Source organism: Halictus rubicundus, chromosome 7 (genome assembly GCF_050948215.1).
Source record: "Halictus rubicundus isolate RS-2024b chromosome 7, iyHalRubi1_principal, whole genome shotgun sequence".
NCBI lineage: Eukaryota > Metazoa > Arthropoda > Insecta > Hymenoptera > Halictidae > Halictus > Halictus rubicundus.
Genome location: NC_135155.1, coordinates 866366 through 889535, shown reverse-complemented (window position 1 = coordinate 889535; position 23170 = coordinate 866366). Strand labels below are relative to the sequence as shown.

Sequence of the window (23170 nt, the reverse complement as noted above, 5' to 3'; positions counted from 1 at the left end):
GTCGGAGGAGCGATCCGGCACGCCCCGACCCTTGCTACCCCAACCCCCCACGGATCCCCCTCCCCTGTTGGGGAGGGACGGACCGATACCCCGCCCCCATACGGGGAACTAACCCGTGGGGTGTCGTCCTATCACGGGGGGAGCTATGCTCCCCCCGGGGGCCCGGTTCAGCTCGCACCCCGGGCCCCCAAATCCACCGCCCCTATTGGCGGGAGCACATCAGGGCGCGGGGATTCTCCCCGCGCCGACCCCGCTCCACCTCCCACTCCCGGTGGCACCAGTTGGCGCGGGGGAGACCCCCGCGCCCTCCCTTCCCTCGCCTCCCCCCTCGTGTCGGCCACACGTCGGCGCGGGGGTCGTCCCCGCGCCCATACCCTCCTTGCCGAGCCCGGGTTTCGTTCCCGGGCCCGCTCGGCGGCCTCCTTCTGCGTCATAACGTCCTCGCAGAAGGAGGCCACCGCCATCCATGACCTCTCGCTGCCGACCATGTGGTCGACCACGGCCGCCAGCGAGAGGTCTCACCCTACCACCGCGGCTCTAAGAACACGGCGCGGCCCGGCCCAAGCTGGGCACTCCTCCAGAGTATGCCGTGCCCTGTCGACGTCTTCATCGCAGTGGTGGCACTGCGCAGTCGGCTCCCGCCCCATCTTGTGCAGGTACTCTCCGAAGCACCCATGGCCGGAGGGCACCTGCGTGAGGCGGAAGGTCAACCTTCCCCGCCTCCTGCACTATATATGAAATATGGGCAGGAGGGCCCGGACAATCGGACGTGTGGAGGTCGCCAACAGCGCCCTCCACTCCGAAAATGCTTCCGTCCGGGCCTGGCGATTCTGGTCCTCGGACTCCATCTCCTCTTTGCGCGCGAGTTCCACCCCCGGCGGGCGGCGGAAGGAGCGGGCGATGTGGTATAGCTTCGCCCGCTCCGCCGCCACCACATGGAAGGGTGGAATCACGGCGAGGTGTCTCGCCGCCTCGGCGGAGATGGTGCCGTAACCCCGTATGGCCCGCAGAGCCAGCCGACGCCGCACTCTTTCCAAGAGTGCTTGGCTGCGCCGGCTGGCCCCGAGCGAGCGGTGCCATACAGGTGCCCCATACAGGGCAATCGACCGCACCACCTCCATATAGAGGCGGCGTACCTTCAAATCCGGCTCCCCGACATTCGGCAGCAGCCGTGCCAAGGCGGCTGCCGTCCTCTCGAGTCGGGGGGCGAGGAGCTCGAAGTGACTTTCGAGTCGCCAGCGGCCGTCTATGACCAGGCCCAGGTACCTCATCCTGGGCCCGATCGCGACGGAGGTTTCAGAGACGCGAATCCACAGGTCCTGACCGCGGTGTGGCCGCCACGCGCGACCGAGACGATCCATACATCCAGATCGCCTCGGTCTTTGTGGCGGCCACGGTCAGCCCCATCCTCCGGATTCGCCCGACCACGCAGTTGTAAGACCCTAAAAATCCCCGAGCTATACCAGATCATATTCCATTCGACACCACAGCATTTCCCGAGTCATTTGCACAAGTCAGCATTCCCCGAGCATTCACCTCGACACCACAGCATTTCTCGATACACGCGTACGCAACAGCATTAGTCAAATCACATCCGCCTGATTTCGAAAGCCCCCAAAAAAATGCTTTACTAATCAATAAGGTCAAGCTATAAGTATGGGAACATTCCCAGGGCAGTCAATCTTGGCTGAACCTCCATTTTGTAACTCGGTCTTAAATAAACTTATACTTTTTGTCAGTAAAGAACGGGATAAAGAGCTGGGTAACTCCCACTCTCCTTTTTTCAAGTATTTGTACCCAGTTTACGTCACACAGTCCAGGGCGGCCTCTCCGAGGTGCCTGGTCCTCCTCCAGTCCTCCCCCTCGTCGTAAACCAGTGAGCCGCTCCCGCGTCGGATCCTGATATCTTTCCGGGCGAGGCGGTGACGAGGTCGAGATGATCTCGTTCTCCGATCCGACATCCCTCGTTGGCACCTGCAGGTTGGCGAACCCGGGCTCGATCCGTCCCTCGATGTCTCCGTGCAAGGTCTTCTCCGAAGCCGTCCCCTGAGTGCCTCTCGTTGAGGTTCCTCGCATTCTTTGGAGGAGGAAAAAGGGTCCGCGTCCCCCTGGGATCTGGTTACGGTCCTGTAAATTCGCGTCGTGCCAAGTGGCGCTATATATACAGGGTGGTCCACGCAACTTGCACACCTATATAACTTCCAAAGGAAGCGTTGCACGAAAAAGTTTTGTATACAGAAGTTGCATGGTCTGAAGGGGTACACAATTTGGTGTATTTATTTTTTTTACAGGTGGAAGTGTTTCGGATATTTGAAAGTCGACTTTGTTTTTTTAAATGAAATACTATATTTTTTATACCAAAATATGGAAGAATGTCGAATTCTGAGTAAAAAAGTATTGACCTTCATTAGCCCTAAACCTAATAATTAACGAGTAATTTCACTTTATTTCCTGAAAATTTTCTTCGCGTAATATCAGGTTAGAAAACTAAAAAGAAAATTAAATGATTTTTTTTTCTTTGTAAGAAAATATATATATACCGGGTGGTTCACGAGAAACAGGCCACCTAAATAGCTCCGTTAGGCTTAGAGATAGAAGAAAACGTTAAAGAGAAAAGTTGTACTGTTAAAGGGGGCAAATATGGTGATATAAAAAAATGTTCCGATTGTAGTCGTTTTCAAGGTCTTTTCAGGGTCATTGATGATTTTTAAATACTACCATATATTTTTAACTTCACAGTGTTATAGCTGATGTTAAGACGAGTTCAATGATGTAGTACACTATGACCTTTAACTGACCTTGAACTATAAAATTTATGATAAAGCAATGATAACTTCAAAATGTGCAATAATTTTATTTGAATTAAATTTTTGAAAATCGCGTAAATTTTTGTGAGTGGGGTTTGTGGCAAATTAGAAATGACGATAGCCGATTGTTTATTAACATATTATTTATTGGCGAGGCTTCCTTCACAAATCATGGTCAAGTTAATTTAAGAAATATGCATTACTGGAGTAATGTGAATCCACAATGGTTACGACAAGCAGATAAAGAACGACCCTGGACTATCAACGTTTGGTGCGGAATTTTGAAGAATAAATTAATTGATTCCTTTTTTATTCCCGGCACATTAAACACAACAAGATACTTTACGTTTTTGGAAGAAACATTGCCCATATTTTTAGAAGACATGCCTTTAGAAATTTGTGGGGTAATGTGACACCAACGCGATGGCTGTCCCGCTAATTCTTCACGTACCGTAAGAGAATTTCTGAACAATAATCGCTGGATAGGACGTAATGGACACATAACATGGCCAGCTCGTTCACCCGATCTAACTCCTCTTGATTTTTTTTTGTGGGAAACACTCAAAAACGATGTGTATATTGATCAACCGACTACGCCAGAAAACATGCAAAAAAGAATAATTAGATCTTGTAAATCAATTCCAACAGAAACAATTGAAAGTACAATTAATTGCCTTGTAAAAAGTTTAGATGCTTGTGTTACTGCTCAAGGTCATAATTTCGAACATATAATTTAATTCAAATAAAATTATTGCACATTTTGAAGTTATCATTGCTTTATCATAAATTTTATAGTTCAAGGTCAGTTAAAGGTCATAGTGTACTACATCATTGTACTCGTCTTGACATCAGCTACAACACTGTGAAGTTAAAAATATATGGTGCTATTTAAAAACCATCGATGACCTTCAAAAAAACCTTGAAAACGACTGCTATTGGAATATTTTTTTATATCATCATATTTGCCTCCTTTAACAGCACAACTTTTCTCTCTAACATTTTCTTTTATTTCTAAGCCTAAAGGAGCTATTTAGGTGGCCTGTTTCTCGTGAACCACCCGGTATAGGCGAGGAGCCCCCCCCCCTCTCCTCATCTTTTTCGATCTCGGTAAGGTGGACCGTCCTCCTCCAATTATCCTCCTCAGTGACTACCAGCGTGTCATCTGCGTACCATATGACACTGACACAGGGGAGAAGCAAGGTGCGCAACATCGCGTCATACACCAGGGTCCACAGCAGCAGCCCGAGGACCGACCCCTGCGGGACTCCGCGGTGCATCGCCGCTGCATTATGCCGTACCGGCCCGGAAACTCAAATCACCTGTCCGATAGGTAGTCCTGAATCACTGCATGAAGGTAGGGGCACCCGGAAATATTACAGGGCCCTCACTACCTCGTGTCAGGGCAGCGCGTTGAAGGCATTGCTTATATCCAACCCCACAGCCAACAACACCCTACCTCGAACGACAAGCACGGTCCGGAGGGAGGCAAGACACATGACCGCGTCCACCGTCGATCGCTCCCTCCAGAACCCAAATTGGCTGTCGCTCAGTCGGGATCACTACGGGACAGGTGTTCGACGAGGCGATCCGCGAGAATTTTCTCGTAGATCTTGCACGTCTCGTCGAGGAGACAAATGAGCCAGTACGCAGAAGATGAGTCTCCGGGATTACCCTACTTACGGAGGAGCACCATCGGAGACCGCCTCTACAGCGACGGGTATTCCCCCACCCTCAGCCAGTTCGGTGCCCTGCCCGCCTACCGAGGATTTAACATCCCCAAGCTTAACGGCTTCGGGTGAGCACCTCGTGGCCGCCACTGCCGCCGCCCTAATCTCCTCAGGAATGACGGAGTCATCCAGGCCCCTGAGGCGCAGGTCCGCAGTTTTGACTGACCTAAAGACCTATACCCCCATTCCCCCGAGGACCTCCGTCATCCAGGCAGCCAGGGCATCAGCCCGGGCCGCCCCCTCAGAACCTGGGATTTCCAGAAGAAGACCCCCGGTAACCGCCCGCTTACTGCGCATCTCGGTCACACCGACCGCCTCCAAATTAATGGCCCCTTTAGCCACAATGAGCAGGGAAAGGATGCGGTGTACCCCCGTTTTGGGTAGGTGAGCCGTCCGCTCCACTATTATGGTCGGTTGTCTATTCCGCTGGTCTCAAAACAATACCAGCAAACCTCGTACACGACTAAATGACCCTATTTATATCTGGAGAACTATATTATAATGTAACCACTCTTGGCCACCAGCACCTTTTTAACACGTTCCTGCCGGCATGTACCACCGGTAGTACATGTACGATGGTCCCATCGGGCGGCGTGTATGACCAGTGGTACAAATGAAGCAATAACATTTATATATTTTTCTTTGTTAAGAAAGAGAGGAAACTCTTTCCTAAGTTTGTAAATGAACCGAATCACTCCATCTATTCATTCCAATTAAAAAGTTGATTTCTGTATTCAACAAATTAATTTAATTCATTACATTAAAGAGTTTTTTATTTTTATGAATTTCCTTAAAACACGGGAGACATAAAGGTGGCCGATTTTTGCAGAGACCACAAAATGTCGTAACAGGTTTACTTGTTCTCGCAGCCACGCGAGTTACTTACGGACTTGTCTTGCTGAGCCTAAATATGTTTCTAGGTAATATTTGTCGTTTCTCATTGTTTGCACCCGTGGTATTTCGTCAGCTACTAATAATTTGTTAATAATTACTTCTCTAAACTTTAATAAGCTCATATTTCTATTACCCCATTGCTTATGTATACAGGGTGAATTCGATAAAGCAGGACACCTAAATATCTCCGTTACTTTTCGTTGTACAAAAAAACTTCGTAGGACAAAGTTACACTGTTTGAAGGGCCACATATAACGGTGTAAGGGAAAAAAATTTTCAAGGTCATTTTTATGAGATTTCAAGGTTATCGATGTTTTTTTAAACGGAATGATATATTTTCGTTAACGTAATGTTGTAGCTGACAAAATAACGAATTCATGCATGTAACACAATATGACCTTCAAATGACCTTCAACCCAGAAAAATGGTATAAATAAAATTGAACGTGTAAGATTCATTTGATGTATTTCTGTTACGCCAAATGTTCAAAAATATTCCCTTGAGCTGCTATACATTCAAATGTATCACAATACATAACATAATAACAAATTCGGTGTTGACAGGAGGACAATTATGATATACCTTCACCTATACGTTCGTACAGAATCGTGTTTATCCGCTACTAATTACTCAGAAGACCTTCTTGCTATCAAATTTCCACAGTTTCTAAGATTTCTCGATCAGTTTATCGATGAACGTTTCACAATGCCTTACTCGAAGGAAGATAAGATTGATATGATTTTCATTTATGGAGAAAGTCGGCAGTGTTTAAGAGAAGCCGTGCAGTTGTACAAGGACCGATTTCCTAATCGTAATTGTCCATCAATTTCGGTTTACTCCAATTTGATAAATAAATTCCGTGAAACTGGTAGTGTCGAAAATAAAAAACGTACAAAGGTGAGGACTGTAAGGAATGAAGCAAACACAATTAATGTTCTGGCAGCAGTGAATACAAACCCTCATGCTAGTACGAGGCAAATTGCACGAGGAAGTGGCATTAGTCAAAAATGTGTAGTGCAAATACTCCAGGAACACAAATTTCACCCCTTTCACCTATGAATTCATCAAGAACTTCATGGTAGAGACTTTGTAAATCGTGTAAACTTTTGAAAGTGGGGATTGAGACAATTGATAAACGATAGAGCATTTTTTAATCAAGTATTATTTACCGATGAAGCTTCGTTTACAAATCACGGGCAAATAAATTTTAAAAACCTGGATTATTGGTCATCTGAAAATCCGCGGTGATTACGGACAGTCGACAAACAAAGACCATGGTCCGTCAATGTTTGGTACGGAATTTTAGATAACCAAATAATTGGGCCTCACTTTATTACCGGAACATTAAATGCAGAAAAATACATTGCATTTTTACGAGAATCGTTACCAATTCTCCTGGAAAATACACCCTTGAACATTCGTGAAAATATGCGGTATCAACATGACGGATGTCTGGCCCATTCTTCCCGTGTCGTAACACAATTCTTAAATAACAAGTTTCCAAATCGTTGGATTGGACGTAACGGACCCGTATTACGGCCGGCTCGCTCACCAGACCTTACACCCCTTGATTTTTATCTATGGGGAAAACTGAAAGACGATGTTTATAGTGAACCACCAACGACTATAGACGACATGAAAGAAAGAATCGTCCAGGCTTGTGCGTCGATTTCCTCAGAAATGAATTACACAGCAGTACGTTCTGTAACTTCACGGCTGAATGAATGTATAACAGCTCAAGGGAATATTTTTGAACATTTGGCGTAACAGAAATACATCAAATGAATCTTACACGTTCAATTTTATTTATACCATTTTTCTGGGTTGAAGGTCATTTGGAGGTCATATTGTGTTACATGCATGAATTCGTTATTTTGTCAGCTACAACATTACGTTAACGAAAATATATCGTTCCGTTTAAAAAAACATCGATAACCTTGAAATCTCATAAAAATGACCTTGAAAATTTTTTTCCCTTACACCGTTATATGTGGCCCTTCAAACAGTGTAACTTTGTCCTACGAAGTTTTTTTGTACAACGAAAAGTAACGGAGATATTTAGGTGTCCTGCTTTATCGAATTCACCGTGTATAGTGTGCATTAACAATTGCTGTACCGCAAAATAGTTGTATCACAATTACTCTGTACCATTTCATCGTTTTTCTAAGACAATTATAATAAGACGACAGTTTGTCTGATAAATCATCGACTTTCTTTGCGTTATTGTAATAAAAAATGAGATCTGGTTTGTATTTTTCAGGTTTCCCTTCTATTGATCTACAAGTATGACTTTTGCAACTTATTATCAAATATACTGTTCTCTTATCGGTCCATTTGAGGAATTTTATTCCTGAACGATTTTCCAAAGAAATTATTTCCCCACTTTTTTGCCTTTTCTTTATATTTGATGGTAAAAATTTCCGATTTTGCTGCACTGTGCCACAAAATTATGTTGCTTCTTGCAATAGTGATTGCGCTAAAGGTACACCAGAATAATAGCTATCTGCGTACAATACGCGACCTTTAAATAATAAGCCATTCATAAGTTTGGAAACAACATCATACGCATGTCCATTTCTTGAAGGTTTTATGTTTTTCCGGTATAAATATCTAAATCATACGTATATCCGTTCGGTAAACATAATTTGTATAATTTTATGTCGTATTTATGGCGTTTTCCTTTGACATACTGGCGGAAACGTAGCCGTCCACGCCATAAAATCATACTTTCATCTATTACGACAGTTTTCCCTGGTTTTACCGTATTTTTGAATGTAGTAATTATTTCTGACATTATATTTCTAATTTTATTCAACGGATCCTCGGTTCTACAGGTGGTACAGTGAAATCTCGTTGTATGTCAGTCCCGCTGTTCTTTTTACTGGCACGAATACGAAATCGGAGGTTCTCGCCGAGCGTGGCATTTGAAATACACAGGGCACGCTGGAAACCATACCGTCTTCAAGTCGTAAGAAACCTATGGCCACTAAGCGCTAGTGACAAGAAGACTGAGAAAATGTCCGTCTCCGATACAATGTTGCACGGAGAAGCGGACAGCGAAGCTCGAAAGCCGTTGTCGCCGAGGAGTGGGCCACACATTGTCGGCTATATCGATGTGAGATCAGACGACAACTACTAATCCAATTACAAAACTTCTTTATTTTTCGTTATTTCTTTATGAATCTTTTACCAACATATTCGTGGCATTTTTCTGATTAAAATAAAACCAAATATGATATAATTCCGATGATATTTACTTGTGTAATGAGCGATGAAAATTTCGAACGCAGAGAAGGACAGCGTATGGAAAAGAAAGAGACGCGGAGAGTCGCGGCCGCCGGCACAGATCAAAGCCCACGTGAACGCAGGCCTTTAAATGAAAAATTTAACGTCTTTATTATTAATTATTTTTTTATGAGACTTTCACCAATATATTTGTGGCATTATTCTGATTAAAATGATACCAAACGCGATATAATTCGGACTACATTTACACAAATTTTCCGTTAATGTAATTGTAATGGCAAGTAACTTTCATCGTTCATTACACACGTAAATATCATCGGAATTATATTTGGTTTCATTTTAATCAGAAAAATGCCACGAATATGTTGGTAAAAGTTTCATAAAAAAATAACGATAAATAAAGAAGTTTTGTAATTGGATTAGTAGTGGTCATTAGTAGTGAGCTTCGGCCACTCACCGCGGTGGTGTGAGTTTTTCCCCTGACGTGGAAACGTATGGTTGGCACTGTCATACAACGAGAATTCACTGCATTACCCGAGAAATGTAAGCATTTCAAAATAGCGAAGAAGCGATCGCGATTCATGGCATTCTTTATACGTTTTCATACATATTATTATCAGACAAATATAATCTAATATCTGGTATTTGTACTATCCCCATAATTAATAATATACCTATAAAAACTTTTATCTCGCTTATTGTAACAGGTTCCCAGCACAGCTCCTGTTTTCTTCTTTTTGCAATAAAGCCACATTGTATGGCATATTTATTTGTTTTGTCAACCACAAGTTGCAGTATACTGTCAGTCACAAATAATTTTTATAGAGAGAAAGGGTCATCGCGATTAACATCCCTTATCAGAAGCTCCGCGTCCCGCGTATCTTCATGTCTTGTCACGTTTTCCTCTATTTCTGTTTGCTGAATTGGTTGCCATTCTTCCTCTTGACGTTCTACATTCGTATCCAAACGTAGATTACTCAATGCATAGCAAGAATTATCGAGAAGATTAAGCTGCAGCACTATCTCTGAAGAGATAGACCGCGACCTCTTTCTTCGATAAGATCTATCTTGAGATTCTTCTGTAACGAGTCCGTTTCCCGGCGGATCTCGTACAACGGTTCCTCGCGGCCGGATTTGGCTCGCCGTGCCAAGGTTCGCGGCGGGATAACGCGAGGGTTACGGCAGGATACGGGCGGTCGGGAACGGGAGATTAACGGCACGAGTTTCTCAAGTGTTCGTCACTGTCCCGGCTTCGCATCTCGGTGGTCGGCGGTCGCGATTCGCGTCTCGCGCGCGTGTCGTATCCCGGCGGGGTCATGGCCGTACGCAGCGGCGTATTCTGGACTCGCGGGTCGCGCGGAAATTTCGGCACACTCGCGGTTACAATTTCCGCGGGTAAAATATACTCTCGCGAGTCGTAGCTTACGTGCGGCTTCTCGGCGTCGCGAAGGACGATTCCGGTCGTGATCGGGCGGTCGGTATCGGCGGCTAGAGATCGGATCGGGAAGGTACGTCTTATCGCTATGACGGCGGAGAACCGAAGAGCGCGTTTTCCGGCTCGTCTCTCTCGTCTTGCCAGGCGAGGGGGTGCGGTGCGGTACGGATCGCGGCCGACTTTTCCGGCGTCGTCCTGTATCCGGCGCGACGGTATTTCATCATGGCGGGTTCCGGTTCCCGCCAAGATCGGTACGGCGGTGCGGGGATCGCAGGGGCGCTCGCGGGTGCCGGCGGATCTCGGTATCCGTCGGCCGTGTTCGGCTCGGAACAGGCCTGGCACAGCCAGGTCTGTTACACTTCTAATTAATCATCCGTTTCCATAAAATGCATGGTTGACATTATAATAATAATAATAATTTGAAGGAAATTGAAATAGGAATATGTTTTAATATACTTACATATTTATGAAAATTATATATTACTTCCCAGATAGCACAGAGACGTCTTAAAGGGGGCCGGCATGGTTTGAAATCCATATACGTATGCAAGGGTCAAAATATAGACAAACTGCCGCTTCAATATTGCAATGAGCAGTTTAGAAGTGGTCAATTGTGTTTCCTAAAAGTCCAATCTACGTCTGTATAGAGCCCAAATTGCGAATTTCTACCTCATCGTGGAGTAATTTGTAATATTCGGCAGAAAATTCGAATTCTGAAGCAAGTATGACGTTACAAGATGGCTGCCGTTGAGAGATTCTTTTAATTTCGAGAGATTTAATGTTCGTATCGAAAAAAGGCTCTATACAGACGTAGCAAAGACATGTACAAACACGGTGGTATGCATTTTTAATTGATTACTTACTTATTTAAGACGTAAAATGTCTAGAAAAAAGGCACAGCGTAACATAGCGTGACAGTCAAGGCCAATCCTCGAACGGTCCTCGAACGGTCAGTAGGGAAAACTGATTGTGGAATGGTTCAAATTTCTTTGTGGAACTACGTCGCGTCTTCCACATATCGGTAAAAAAGAATATATGAAATGCCGACTTGAGTAGTAGTGGAAAAGAGAAACGAAAATTGAGAGAGAAAGCTAGCGACTAGACATGGCTGCTGCCACATATTATCTTCGCCTCACTGTTGCCATGTCATCAAACCCGTAAATTTACAAGCGTTTCGTGAAACTGATTTCTGCATGAGCCCGATTCAACCGACCAACACATGCTAACACGTACATTGCCACGGGCGCATAGATATACGCAGGACTTGTTGTCACATTACCTTTCCAGTTTTTTGCTACTATCTCTGAAATGAAACTCGAACGGCAGTCACGTGTATGCAAAAGCTAAGGAAATCATTTGATTTATATTAAATTGAATCAGTTTATTCTTAACATTATAATAATTTTATACATATATTACCAGGACTTCTTTTAAAAAGAAAATGAGCCGGAATTTACTTCCTGTCAGAAAGAAAATTATATTCAAAATGAAATTAAAGCAGCTTTTTTTATGCCTCAAAGCGCATAAAAAATTAAACAAAATTTGTCATATTTTTTTACTTTAGATGTCAAATCTGAAGTTATAAATGTAAGAAAAGTACTAAGGAGATAGATAACGTGATATCGTTAACTTAAATAAATGTGGGCGTATTACAAAATGCTATGAATCTTTATTCGCGACAAACGTACACGACGACAGTCAGAATAAGAATGTCCGCCGTCCCAAAAATCCGCAGCCGTGAGGACGCGCTCGACAGTATGCCTCTGCTGCAGTTGCGAGGGGCAACGCTCTGACAAAAGACACATGGTCTGCCTCGACCGTTTGTTTACTTCGATTTTTCTAACATTCGGCCATACTGACGATAGGTCTGTCCTCAGACTTACAATACAATTCTCTGTTGTTGTTTCTTATTTACAAAACTTTTCATTGTATAGATTTGGTTGAAAATAAAAAGTTGTTGTCGTAACACGATACCGTCGTATCGTTTACGATCAACTATGGATACCGTTGTATCCCTTCTCGGTTTATGATGCACGTTGCATCCTTTGCTCATCACCACCCTGCCTGAGACACACTTTGTGTCCGTCTGGTTCGGTGTCGAGTCTTACTGGGGTACCGTTGCAGCCCTGAGTGATTTTTCCTCGTTTGTCTAAGATACCGTTGTATCTATCCTTGGCATTGGGACACACCTTGTGCCTGAATGCCGTTGCATCCTTCTTTTCCTTGTGTGGGTCCCATCGGAACCGTGGTGGATAACACCCTTTGGTCGTCCTCCTCGATCAGGTGCTTAGGCCGTTGCCCTCGCTCCTTGGATCTTGCCTGGTCGTCGGGCAAAGGTCCCTTCTCCTCCCTCTCTACCGTCCGTGTCTAGCTTACACCTTCGGCTTGTCTTTTCCTTTCTGTGAACATAGTCAACATGTGAGATAATGTTTAAACTACTTACTTGGCGACTATCTTTAGTCCCTGTATACATTAATAAAAGGATATATAAAAATCGCTTTTATTCAGCATCGTGGTCATCCCCTTGGATGGTAATCCACGGCTTCATCTTATCGGCTGCAACGACTGTTCGTAATCGTTTCACCCCTTCTCGTAAATTTTCTACGTCGTAGCGGTCATTTGGCCGCACTGCTCGAACCTTGAATGGTCCTTTATATTTCGGTAGCAACTTTCGGCTGCTCCCCGTTGCCGGTTCACTGGTTATTCGTACCAATACCAGTTCATCGACAGTATACCTGCGCGCTTCCTTTCGCGTACGGTCATACCGCTCCTTCTGCTTACGTTGATCTTCGGAAATATGTTTGCTTATATTTCCTCGTAATGTGGCCAAATCCAATCGATCTATTCCTTCTTGTACGAGACTCAGTAGTGTTCCTTCAGCTACTGTTCTCGTATCGCACCCGATCAATGCTTTCATCGGCGTCGTATTAATAATTTTGTTGTGCGTGGTGTTCATTGCACTCTGCACCTTCTTTACCTGGATGTCCCAGTCTCGTGGATCTTGACCTGCTGAGCTTGTCGCTAAAGCGTCAACGATAGTTTTATTATACCGTTCACACTGTCCGTTTGCCCTTGGTGTGGCTACCGCATTAAGTACGTGTTTAATGCCATACGTTTTGCACAGAGTAGCAAACCTTTGTGACGTGAAACTCGTTCCACGATCACTTATTATCCTCGTCGGAACACCGAACAAATACATAAAATTTAACAACACCTTTTCAGTGTGACGAGTCTTTTGGCTTTTTACTGGCTCCGCGATCATGAATTTCGTGAACGCATCCACCATTACGAGTAAATACTTATTACCCTTCTTACTCGTCTCGAATGGTCCTACATGATCTACATGCAACGTGTGAAACGGAATTGGGATCTTTTCTATAGTGTTTAATTACACTGTTTCTTCCCTGACGTATGTTTGTAGTATGCGCAACTTAGACATGCGTTTACGTACTTCATTACGAAACGTCGCATATTGGCAAACCAATAGTTCCTTTGTATCCGTTCGAACGTCTTTTCTGCGCTTAAATGTCCAGCGTCGTCATGGTATAATCTGCATATTTGGAGCCTAGCGTTTTTCGGAACAACCCACACGGTTTTATTACCTGTTAACCGTCGGTATAGCTTATCCTTTCTTAACGCATACTCTTGAAAATAATGTTTTGTTTCGGGTGACTTTTCGTTGTTGGCGAGAATTGTTCGGATCCGTGACAATTGCTCGTCCTGCATCTGTGCCGACGTTATCCATTCCGCCTCCGTAATGTCCACGTAGGCGACCTCAAGAGCGATTGGTTGAGGATTTCGGCTGAGTGCATCCACATGTGCCATCTTCGTCCCCGGTCTGTACAGGATTTCGAAAGTGTATTCTTGCGCTTCCAACCACCATCGTCCTATGCGTGGCAATAAGTCCTTCTTCGAAAAGGTTGTCCTTAACGCGTTGCAGTTCGTTACGACTTTAAATTCTATTCCCAGTAAATATACCCGGAAATACCGCAGAGCAAAAACTACTGCCATTGTTTCCAATTCATAGGAATGATAGCACCTTTGGTCCGCTGTTGTTTGCTTACTGAAATAAGCAACCGCTGCCAACTTTCCGTCTTCTTGTTTTTGCAACAATATTGCTCCGACACCCAGAGAACTCGCATCAGTATGAAGTTCGGTAGGTCGAGCTGGATCGAAGATACATAACACCGGTCGTGCTGTTAATTTCTTTTGCACTCGTCGGAAGGCGTTTTCCTGCGGCTCCTTCCATTGCCATGGTACACTCTTGCGTGTGAGACGCGTTAAAGGTTCCACAAGCGTTGCAAAGTTCTTGATAAATTTCCTGAAATAACTTGCTAATCCCAGGAATTCACGTACCTGTTTTACCGTTTCAGGCGGTGGCATATTTTTTACGGCGTCTATTTTTCGTTGACCTGGCCTTACCCCCTGTTCGCTTATTTCACGACCCAGGTACTCAATCGTCTCTTTGAAGAAAGAACATTTCTCCAACTTAAGGGTCAGGCCATGTGTTCGAAAGGCCTCCAAAACTTTCCGTAATTTTTCGATGCCTTCTTCTACCGTTTTCGAGGGTATGATGACATCGTCCAGATAAGGGAATGCCGCTGTGTCCTTCAAATTTCCCAGAACCTTATTCATTAGCCTTTGAAAAACGGCTGGCGCGTTTGTTAAGCCAAAAGGCATTCGTAAAAACTCGTAGTGTCCTTCCGGTGTGACAAACGCCGTCTTCGCAATGGAATCTTCTGCAACTGGTACCTGGTAATACCCTGATGCTAAATCAAGACCCGTGAAATACTTATTGCCTCCTAGCTTGTCGATCTGGTCGTCAATGAGGGGTAAGGGATATTTGTCCTTTATGGTTATCGCATTCAATTTGCGATAATCCACGCACATCCTTGTATCCCCTGTCTTCTTCTTCACCAGCGTGATCGGGCTCGCATACGGCGAATCAGATTCTCTAATAATTCCATTGTCTAATAAATCCTTAATTATTTCGCGAACGATCTTCTTCTCCGATTCCGCGAGACGATACGGGTGATATACTACCAGTTCGTCCGTAAGACATTTAATTTCCATTGCAGCCGTATTCGTTTTCCCTAAATCTCGCATTGGCGACGATATGCAATCGCGAAATTCTTCGATCAATGTGACGCAAAGTCTTCGCTCCGTTTTCCCAATGTTCCCTAAATTTAATTTGGGATCTATTTCGACGAAGTAAATATCCATTGCAGAAATAATTTGAGGCTTTCTTGAATTTCTGATATCGTTAAACGTGAGTTGGTTCCCCCGTTTCAACATTATCACGTGTTCTTGCTGTAAGAAATCCCTTCCCAGAATTACATCATGGGCCGTATACTCATCCGGTATAATAAATGAGTCTACGTCCGCCGTTACATTCTGGACTCTTATTGTAATCGGCGCGACTCTATTTATTATTACTGATCGATTAGCAAATCCCCTGAATACTGTATCGGTCACGATCTTTGTATCAATACAGAACTTTTCCGCTATTGACGAATGCATAATCGTACATGCGCTTCCGGTATCTACTAAGCTTTCTACCTTGTGACCGTTAACGCGAACGAATATTTGATAAATATTAGTACTATTTTTAATGATCTGTACCACATTTACCTCTTTCTGCGGGCAATCCTCCCGTCTGTGACCTAACTTCTTACACAGGCCACATTCCGCTCTTGGTTTTCTGCAATCCCTTGCCATGTGACCAGTTTTGCCGCAATTGTAACATGCCACAGTCCGTGCCTTTTCATTTACGCCGAACTTTAGTGCTGCTGGGCGAACCGCTACCTGGCGTTCCTGCTTCGTCTTCTTCTCGTCCCTACCAGGCATATTCCCCATCGCACACATCGACGCATATAAATCGTTGGGGTCGATGTGTCTCGCCGATCTCAATGTCCTGGCGATCGTTACATCCGGTACGCCGAAAATCACCATGTCCACAATCTTGCCGTCTGGCAAATTGATGTCCAGGCGCCTTATAAGGTTCAATTTTTGGAAGCAATAATCTCCCAAGGATTGTCCTGGTCTTGCTTCGTATAAATCTGCTTCCCGGAGCAATTTCGAAAATGGCATTGTCCGCCGAAATTGCGCAACAAGTAGCACTTTCGTTTCCGACCAGGTAGTCGCGACTCGCACACGCGTATCGTACCACTGGCGTGCGTGCCCCCGTAAACGTGTCGCGATTAACCGCATCACGCTGAGATCGTCCCAACCGAAACGCGACGCCAACTCATTCACGTGGCGAACCCAATTCTCAATCGAAAGTTCCTCTTTCGATAGATCGTATATCGGGATCAATTGTTCATCCCCGGGACGCACATACTGCGGTGACTTCGCGCGCGACGCGGAGCTACGCGTGTTCAGGCTGTCTTCTTCATTACGAACATTACGCGACTCAGAGCGTCGTCTTTGCGGGCTTCGCGACCGTACTTCGGGGCTACGCGAACGCGAGCTCGAATCCCGCCGTCGGGACACACGCGACCGTGTACGCGAACGAGAGCGTTTTAAAAATTCCTCCATCAGATTTTCCAATTTATTAAGACGCGACTCCAAGGCGTCGGGTGCCCTTTCGTCTCCGTCACGGCTACACGATGCACACTCCATATTCGAATTGTCTTGTCACGTACAACAAAGTTCACAAAAGTTCAGAGTTCAAAGTTTAAAACGTCTATACTTAATACTAGTTACTCACTAACCCTTACACTAATTGCACACTTTATAGTCTGGAGCACTTAACAGTTTGTACACAAAATGCACGTAAGTGTACTCCAAAAATGCGCACTTCACACACGGTTAATCCCACTTCTGATATGTAAAAAAAGTACTAAGGAGATAGATAACGCGATATCGTTAACTTAAATAAATGTGGGCGTATTACAAAATGCTATGAATCTTTATTCGCGACAAACGTACACGACGACAGTCAGAATAAGAATGTCCGCCGTCCCAAAATCCGCAGCCGTGAGGACGCGCTCGACAGTATGCCTCTGCTGCAGTTGCGAGGGGCAGCGCTCTGACAAAAGACACATGGTCTGCCTCGACCGTTTGTTTACTTCGATTTTTCTAACATAAACAAACAAATACAAATTTACAACTAAAGACTAAACGTAAAATAAACTTGAATAATATCATATATATATATAAAAGTTTATAGCATTTTCCAAAGTTTTATATATGTTTACAATATATAAAACCGAGAAGTTAGCCGCGTCTATATTTGACAAAGTGACGAAGTTTCTGTCAAAATCAAAGAACTTTCGATAGAAATGAGATAGAGCTATGATTTTTTTTTAGAAGTTAAAATATTGCAAAAGAAGGGAAAAATAGAGAGACTATGGTACAAACATGTTTTAACTTTGAAAATAAACTTGGAATATTTAAACAAAATTGTGATTTATCCAATGCCATGCACGGTTAGATTTTTCTTGACATTCTGTACATCTTTTCTCGTAGATTTTATCACGCTGACATCAAATCCGATCACAAAATTTGTCTGTCACCTCAGGATTTTGGAAAAAATCGATTTCTGCGAAAAGAAACTAATGAAATTGTTGAATAAATAGGTGGTGTGCAAACAAACGTTCGTACTTCACTTCCTTTATAACGCAGAGTATATTTAATTAGACAATACATATAAACTATGTTCGTACATCAGGACACTTCGTGCCGTATCGAGAGAGCGCCAAATTCCTACTACTGCGCACCTATGTTGCGCTCGCCGCGCACGCACTACTCAGTGTCCCCCAACCTTTATAGTGACACTCAACCTTTACAGTGACACTCAACCTTTATACTAAATTTACTCGCTTCTCAACAGAAATCACAATTTTTCCGTTGAAATGATTTGATAACCCTCTGGTTATTCTGGTTCAGAGGCCAAAATGTGAATTTCGCGAGGCGTTCGAAACAAGCGTGGCGTCACGAGATGCTAAGGCGAGGCCACGGCCTTCGGGCTGCTATATTTTATCAAAATGAAATCGGTACTTTGAAGTGAAATTGATATTATAAATATACAATGATAAAACATAATGAAATTAAAAAAAATACGTTAGTAGACAGGATTTGAACACTGGTCGTCCGGTTGAAAACTTGGTACGCTGCAGTCACGCCAAACCGAATCTTGTTGTACCGTAGAAAAAATACGGCATTACATAGGAAATAATGAAACTTTAATCGTTAATATCGCGAAAATTATTGAGTATCTGCCCCTCTTATGGTGTATATTTGTGAACAGGACAACGAGATCTATAAGTATGCAAAGTTTCAACAGAATCGATGACTCGAAGGTCGTGGCCTCTTTCGAAACGTGCAAGGGTCAGAAACTTTTTCAAATTGCCGCTTCAATATTGGAATGAGCAGTTTATAAGTGGTCAATTGTCTTTCCTAAAGGTTCAATCTAGGTCTGTCCAGAGGCCAAAATGCGAATTTCTGCCTCATCGTCGATTAATTAGCAATATTCGGCAGCATACCGCCAGTCGCGAGGCGTTCGAAGCAAGCGTGACGTTACGAGATGCGTAGCGAAACGTGCAGGGGTCAAAATCTTGACAAATTGACGCTTCAATATTGCAATGAGCAGTTTAAAAGTGGTCACTTGTGTTTCCTAAAAGTCCAATTTACGTCTGTCCAGAGCCCAAACTGCGAATTTCTGCCTCATCGTCGATTAATTAGCTATATTCGGCAGCATACCGCCAGTCGCAAGGCGTTCGAAGCAAGCGTGACGTTACGAGATGCGTAGCGAAACGTGCAAGGGTCGAAATCTTGACAAATTGACGCTTCAATATTGCAATGAGCAGTTTAAAAGTGGTCACTTGTGTTTCCTAAAAGTCCAATCTACGTCTGTCCAGAGGCCAAAATGCGAATTTATACCTCATCGTCGATTAATTAGCAATATTCGGCAGCATACCGCCAGTCGCGATGCGTTCGAAGCAAGCGTGACGTTACGAGATGCGTAGCGAAACGTGCAGGGGTCAAAATCTTGACAAATTGACGCTTCAATATTGCAATGAGCAGTTTAAAAGTGGTCACTTGTGTTTCCTAAAAGTCCAATCTACGTCTGTCCAGAGCCCAAACTGCGAATTTCTGCCTCATCGTCGATTAATTAGCTATATTCGGCAGCATACCGCCAGTCGCGAGGCGTTCGAAGCAAGCGTGACGTTACGAGATGCGTAGCGAAACGTGCAGGGGTCAAAATCTTGACAAATTGACGCTTCAATATTGCAATGAGCAGTTTAAAAGTGGTCACTTGTGTTTCCTAAAAGTCCAATCTACGTCTGTCCAGAGCCCAAACTGCGAATTTATACCTCATCGTCGAGTAATTTGCAATATTCGGCAGCATACATATCGTACATATGTAAACCTGTAATATCGATCTGCATTATCGACCGTATTCTATCGCAAGGTACAGTATTTGCCGCGGGGAGACCGGGGCGCTAGTAAGCGGAACCGCGAAATGGTGCGTTTTTTTCTAGACATTTTACGCCTTAAATAAGTAAGTAATCAATAAAAAATGCATACCACCGTGTTCGTACATGTCTTTGCTACGTCTGTCCAGAGCGTTTTTTCGATACGAACACTAAATCTCTCGAAATTAAGAGAATCTCTCTGCGGCAGCCATCTTGTGACGTCATCCTTGCTTCAGAAAGCGAGATTTCTGCTGAATATTACAAATTACTCGACGATGAGGTAGAAATTCGCAATTTGGGCTCTGGAAAGACCTAGATTGGACTTTTAGGAAACCCAAGTGACCACTTTTAAACTGCTCATTGCAATATTGAAGCGTCAATTTGTCAAGATTTTGACCCTTGCAAGTTCATATACGTATATGGATTTCATGTATGTGTGTGGTTACACAGAGTCGACCTGCCGGCCCCCTTAAGGAGCTTGAATGAGTCAGAGAAAAGATATGTATGCTCAAATTGAAAAGAAAATGATGGCCATTTGTTTTAGACTGGAGAAGTTTCGCCAATTTGGGTATAGGCGTGAAGTATCGATTATTCAAAAAGATATGCACAAAGTAACGACGCGATTGCAAAGATTAAACTGCGTACATGAAAACAACGGTGTCGGTAAATGAAACCTACAATGAAATGGTTCACAGTCTTAACATGGAGGTGGCCATGGGCTGGGCCAAAAGAGTCCAGTTTCAAGAAGAGATGTTGAAAGATCAGGAATTGGTTGAACTCAGTAACTATGTTTTAGAATGGTGGCCTGAAGTGAGACACGTCTGGCAAGATCTGAGACAAGTTTGTGAAAAGGTTAAACAATATTGGTCAATGAAAGATGAGATTACGTTCCATAGGGGGAAGCTAATCGTTAACAATAAGATTATTGTTCCTAAAAACTTGAAATTGGAAATGCTTAGCCTGGCTCATGCACCTCATCTTGGGGTCGAAAAAACAATATGAAACTCAAAATTATATAATTTAAAAGTTTAAATCAAATTCTATTTCTCCTCCTACAGCAAGGTTTACTCCGATTTTGCCTGATATTTATTCGTAGAACAAAGGACTTAGTGCGACCGACCTGCCCTCTATAACGAAGCCAAGGTTTGGCCCCAATTTGTCATGGAATTCTGCGTGCAAACTTTGCACTCAGATTCCGATGCATCTATTTTCGCATTTGGCTCGGAATTCATCTGCTTTTGGTGCCTTTGTACCAAATAGAGACCAAATTCTGCTCCAAGCAGGGTTTGGTACTAAATGGACAAGCCTTTTGCTCGTAAAGTGTGATACAAACATTGCGCAAAAGCTCGAAACAGCATTTGTCTAACTGGGAGATTAGAAAAATTCTAATCGAAATAAACACAGAGAAACTTTTCCATATGTAACAAATGTAATTGATATAAACGCTCATTCAATCAGTAGCAGCCATATTTTTTAACGCTCCTTCATGCACTCACTTCTTTATTTCACACAACCAAATTCACTTTATACATTTTTGTTCCTCACTCGTTATGTTTCTTTCTCATTCTCACCACACATATCCACACAGTAATATTAAACCTATCAGATAAACTTGTATTTATTTAAGAGATTTGAATAATTAAATTATACAATTTGTTATTTAATAAGATTTAACAATAAATATCGTTTAACGATAATAGAATATATTATACTTCACTAATTGCATAAAAAACATCAGTGTCCACATATATGTATAGTTTCAAAAGTATACTTTTGAGTGAAGGTGCACAAGTAAACATTTTTTATACATCATATACTTAAAGATAGTCATAAAAGTAACTACCCAGTCAGCTAAACTTGCTTCGAGCAAAGCTTGACCAATGTTTGTAATCGTACTTTGCGAACAAAAGCTGGTCATTTTGTTATCAAAAGCATGCATTCAAAATTCCATGCCAAAAGGAGAGTAAATTGAGACTAAACCTTGGCTCCTTATAGAGTAAATATCGGGAAAAATTGGAGGAAGTCTTTCTGTGGAAGGGAAAACGGAATTCGGAATTAAATAATTTTAAGTTTTATCTATTTTTTAAAACTGAAATATTTACAGATCTTAAAACTATAGTGTTTTCCCTCCTACAGCAAGATTTCCTCCGATTTTGCCCGATATTTACTCTTAGTGCGACCGACCTGCCCTCTGCAACGAAGCCAAGGTTTGGTCTCAATTTGCTTTCCATTTGGCATGGAATTTTGGTTGCAAACTTTGCACTCAAATACCACGCTTAATGCAGAAATAGATGGATCGGAATTTGTAGACAAATTTTGGTGGCAAATTCAAAGCAAATCAAGAGCAAATTGTTTACTGGGTAGCATCACTTCTTTCTTTCCGTAGCTATTACATTGCAGATGGCACAAAGACCACTCTTGTGTTTCTATAAATACTGTAAATACAAATTATTTACATTTGTTATGCAGGACAATGTTTTCCTCTTTCATTTTTTTTTTTGTAATAAAAACATTCATTAAAATCTTCGTGAACATCTTATATATTATACATATATGACAACAAATTTATTTATTTGTAGTTATAACTCAATTTAATGGATTGCTTCATAGACTGACACACGGAAGAGTATTAAGGACACATGCAGTGGATATGCCAAAAACATCAGATTCTATGGATGTCATAGATGATCATTTGGAAGCACTAGAATCTTTGGAAACCAGTTACAGAAGACATGAAGAAGAAGAAGCTACTGCCTCACCCCATTCTTATCTATCCATGCCAAATTGTAAACAATTTCCCAACATGAAAAGTGTTGAACCTCTTTCTAGAGTATTAGAACCAGTTATGGTATGTAGCAATTTGTCTTTTCTGTAAAAGTACAGTATTACAATACACATTATGTGTTTCAATAAATTTTATTTTATAGGTTAGACATTTGGATCTAGACTCTCCTGAATTAGAAAGACTAGACAATAATGATATTGATTCATATAGAAGTAGCAAAGCCAATGACAAATTTTTTGCAAGAACTTCGAGTGCTATGAAAGATCCTGGGGTAGTTGGTCCTATAGTTTGGAATCTTCGAAAACAGACACTATCTACAGAGGGTATACAACATTTAATCTCTATCTTTTATATTTAGTAACAATAATAATTTGATTTACACACAGCCAGTAAGCAAGAATTAAGAGTGACAATATACTATATGTTTTCTTAAAATGTCAGAGATTTTAAAGAGTTATCAAATTTTATAAGTCTTTTAAAAGAATATGATGAACACACATAAGTACACTCAGATTTAAAATATAATTTCACTTGAGTTTATAAGTGAATTGCAGTTAGACGATTCTTGCCAGATATTGGAACATAAATTATGTTGTCTTCAGGTAATGGCGTATCAGAAACTGATGAAATAACATTTACATCAGCTGGGCCTGTTGGGCGAGCTAAGAGAAGACTTCATGAGTTACTGGAGGATTCGTTTAGTTTGTTTGGAAGTAGAGAACAGAATTCAGAAATGCAAACGTGTACGACGCAACCAAATTCAGCAGTATATGTTCCCGATGTTCTTCCAGTATTTTCAAAGACTAGAGGAAGATGTGTCCACATTAGGTACTTATGGTTTCATGTAACTCATATAT

The 23170-nt window shown here is 42.7% G+C and overlaps 2 protein-coding genes across 2 annotated transcripts in view; one reads left to right on the top strand and one right to left on the bottom strand.

Moving 5' to 3' along the window:
* LOC143355923 (general transcription factor II-I repeat domain-containing protein 2-like) overlaps nt 1–23170 on the bottom strand; it is a 341246-nt gene that overhangs the window by 170970 nt on the left and 147106 nt on the right. The gene's annotated exons all lie outside the window — the stretch shown is intronic.
* Nucleotides 1–23170, top strand: part of LOC143355919 (uncharacterized) — a 242857-nt gene that overhangs the window by 218932 nt on the left and 755 nt on the right. Inside the window, exons 7-9 of the mRNA XM_076791137.1 lie at nt 22139–22376; nt 22456–22636; nt 22916–23141. Of these exons, the coding sequence (XP_076647252.1) occupies nt 22139–22376; nt 22456–22636; nt 22916–23141 (645 nt within the window). The remainder of the gene's footprint in view (nt 1–22138; nt 22377–22455; nt 22637–22915; nt 23142–23170) is intronic.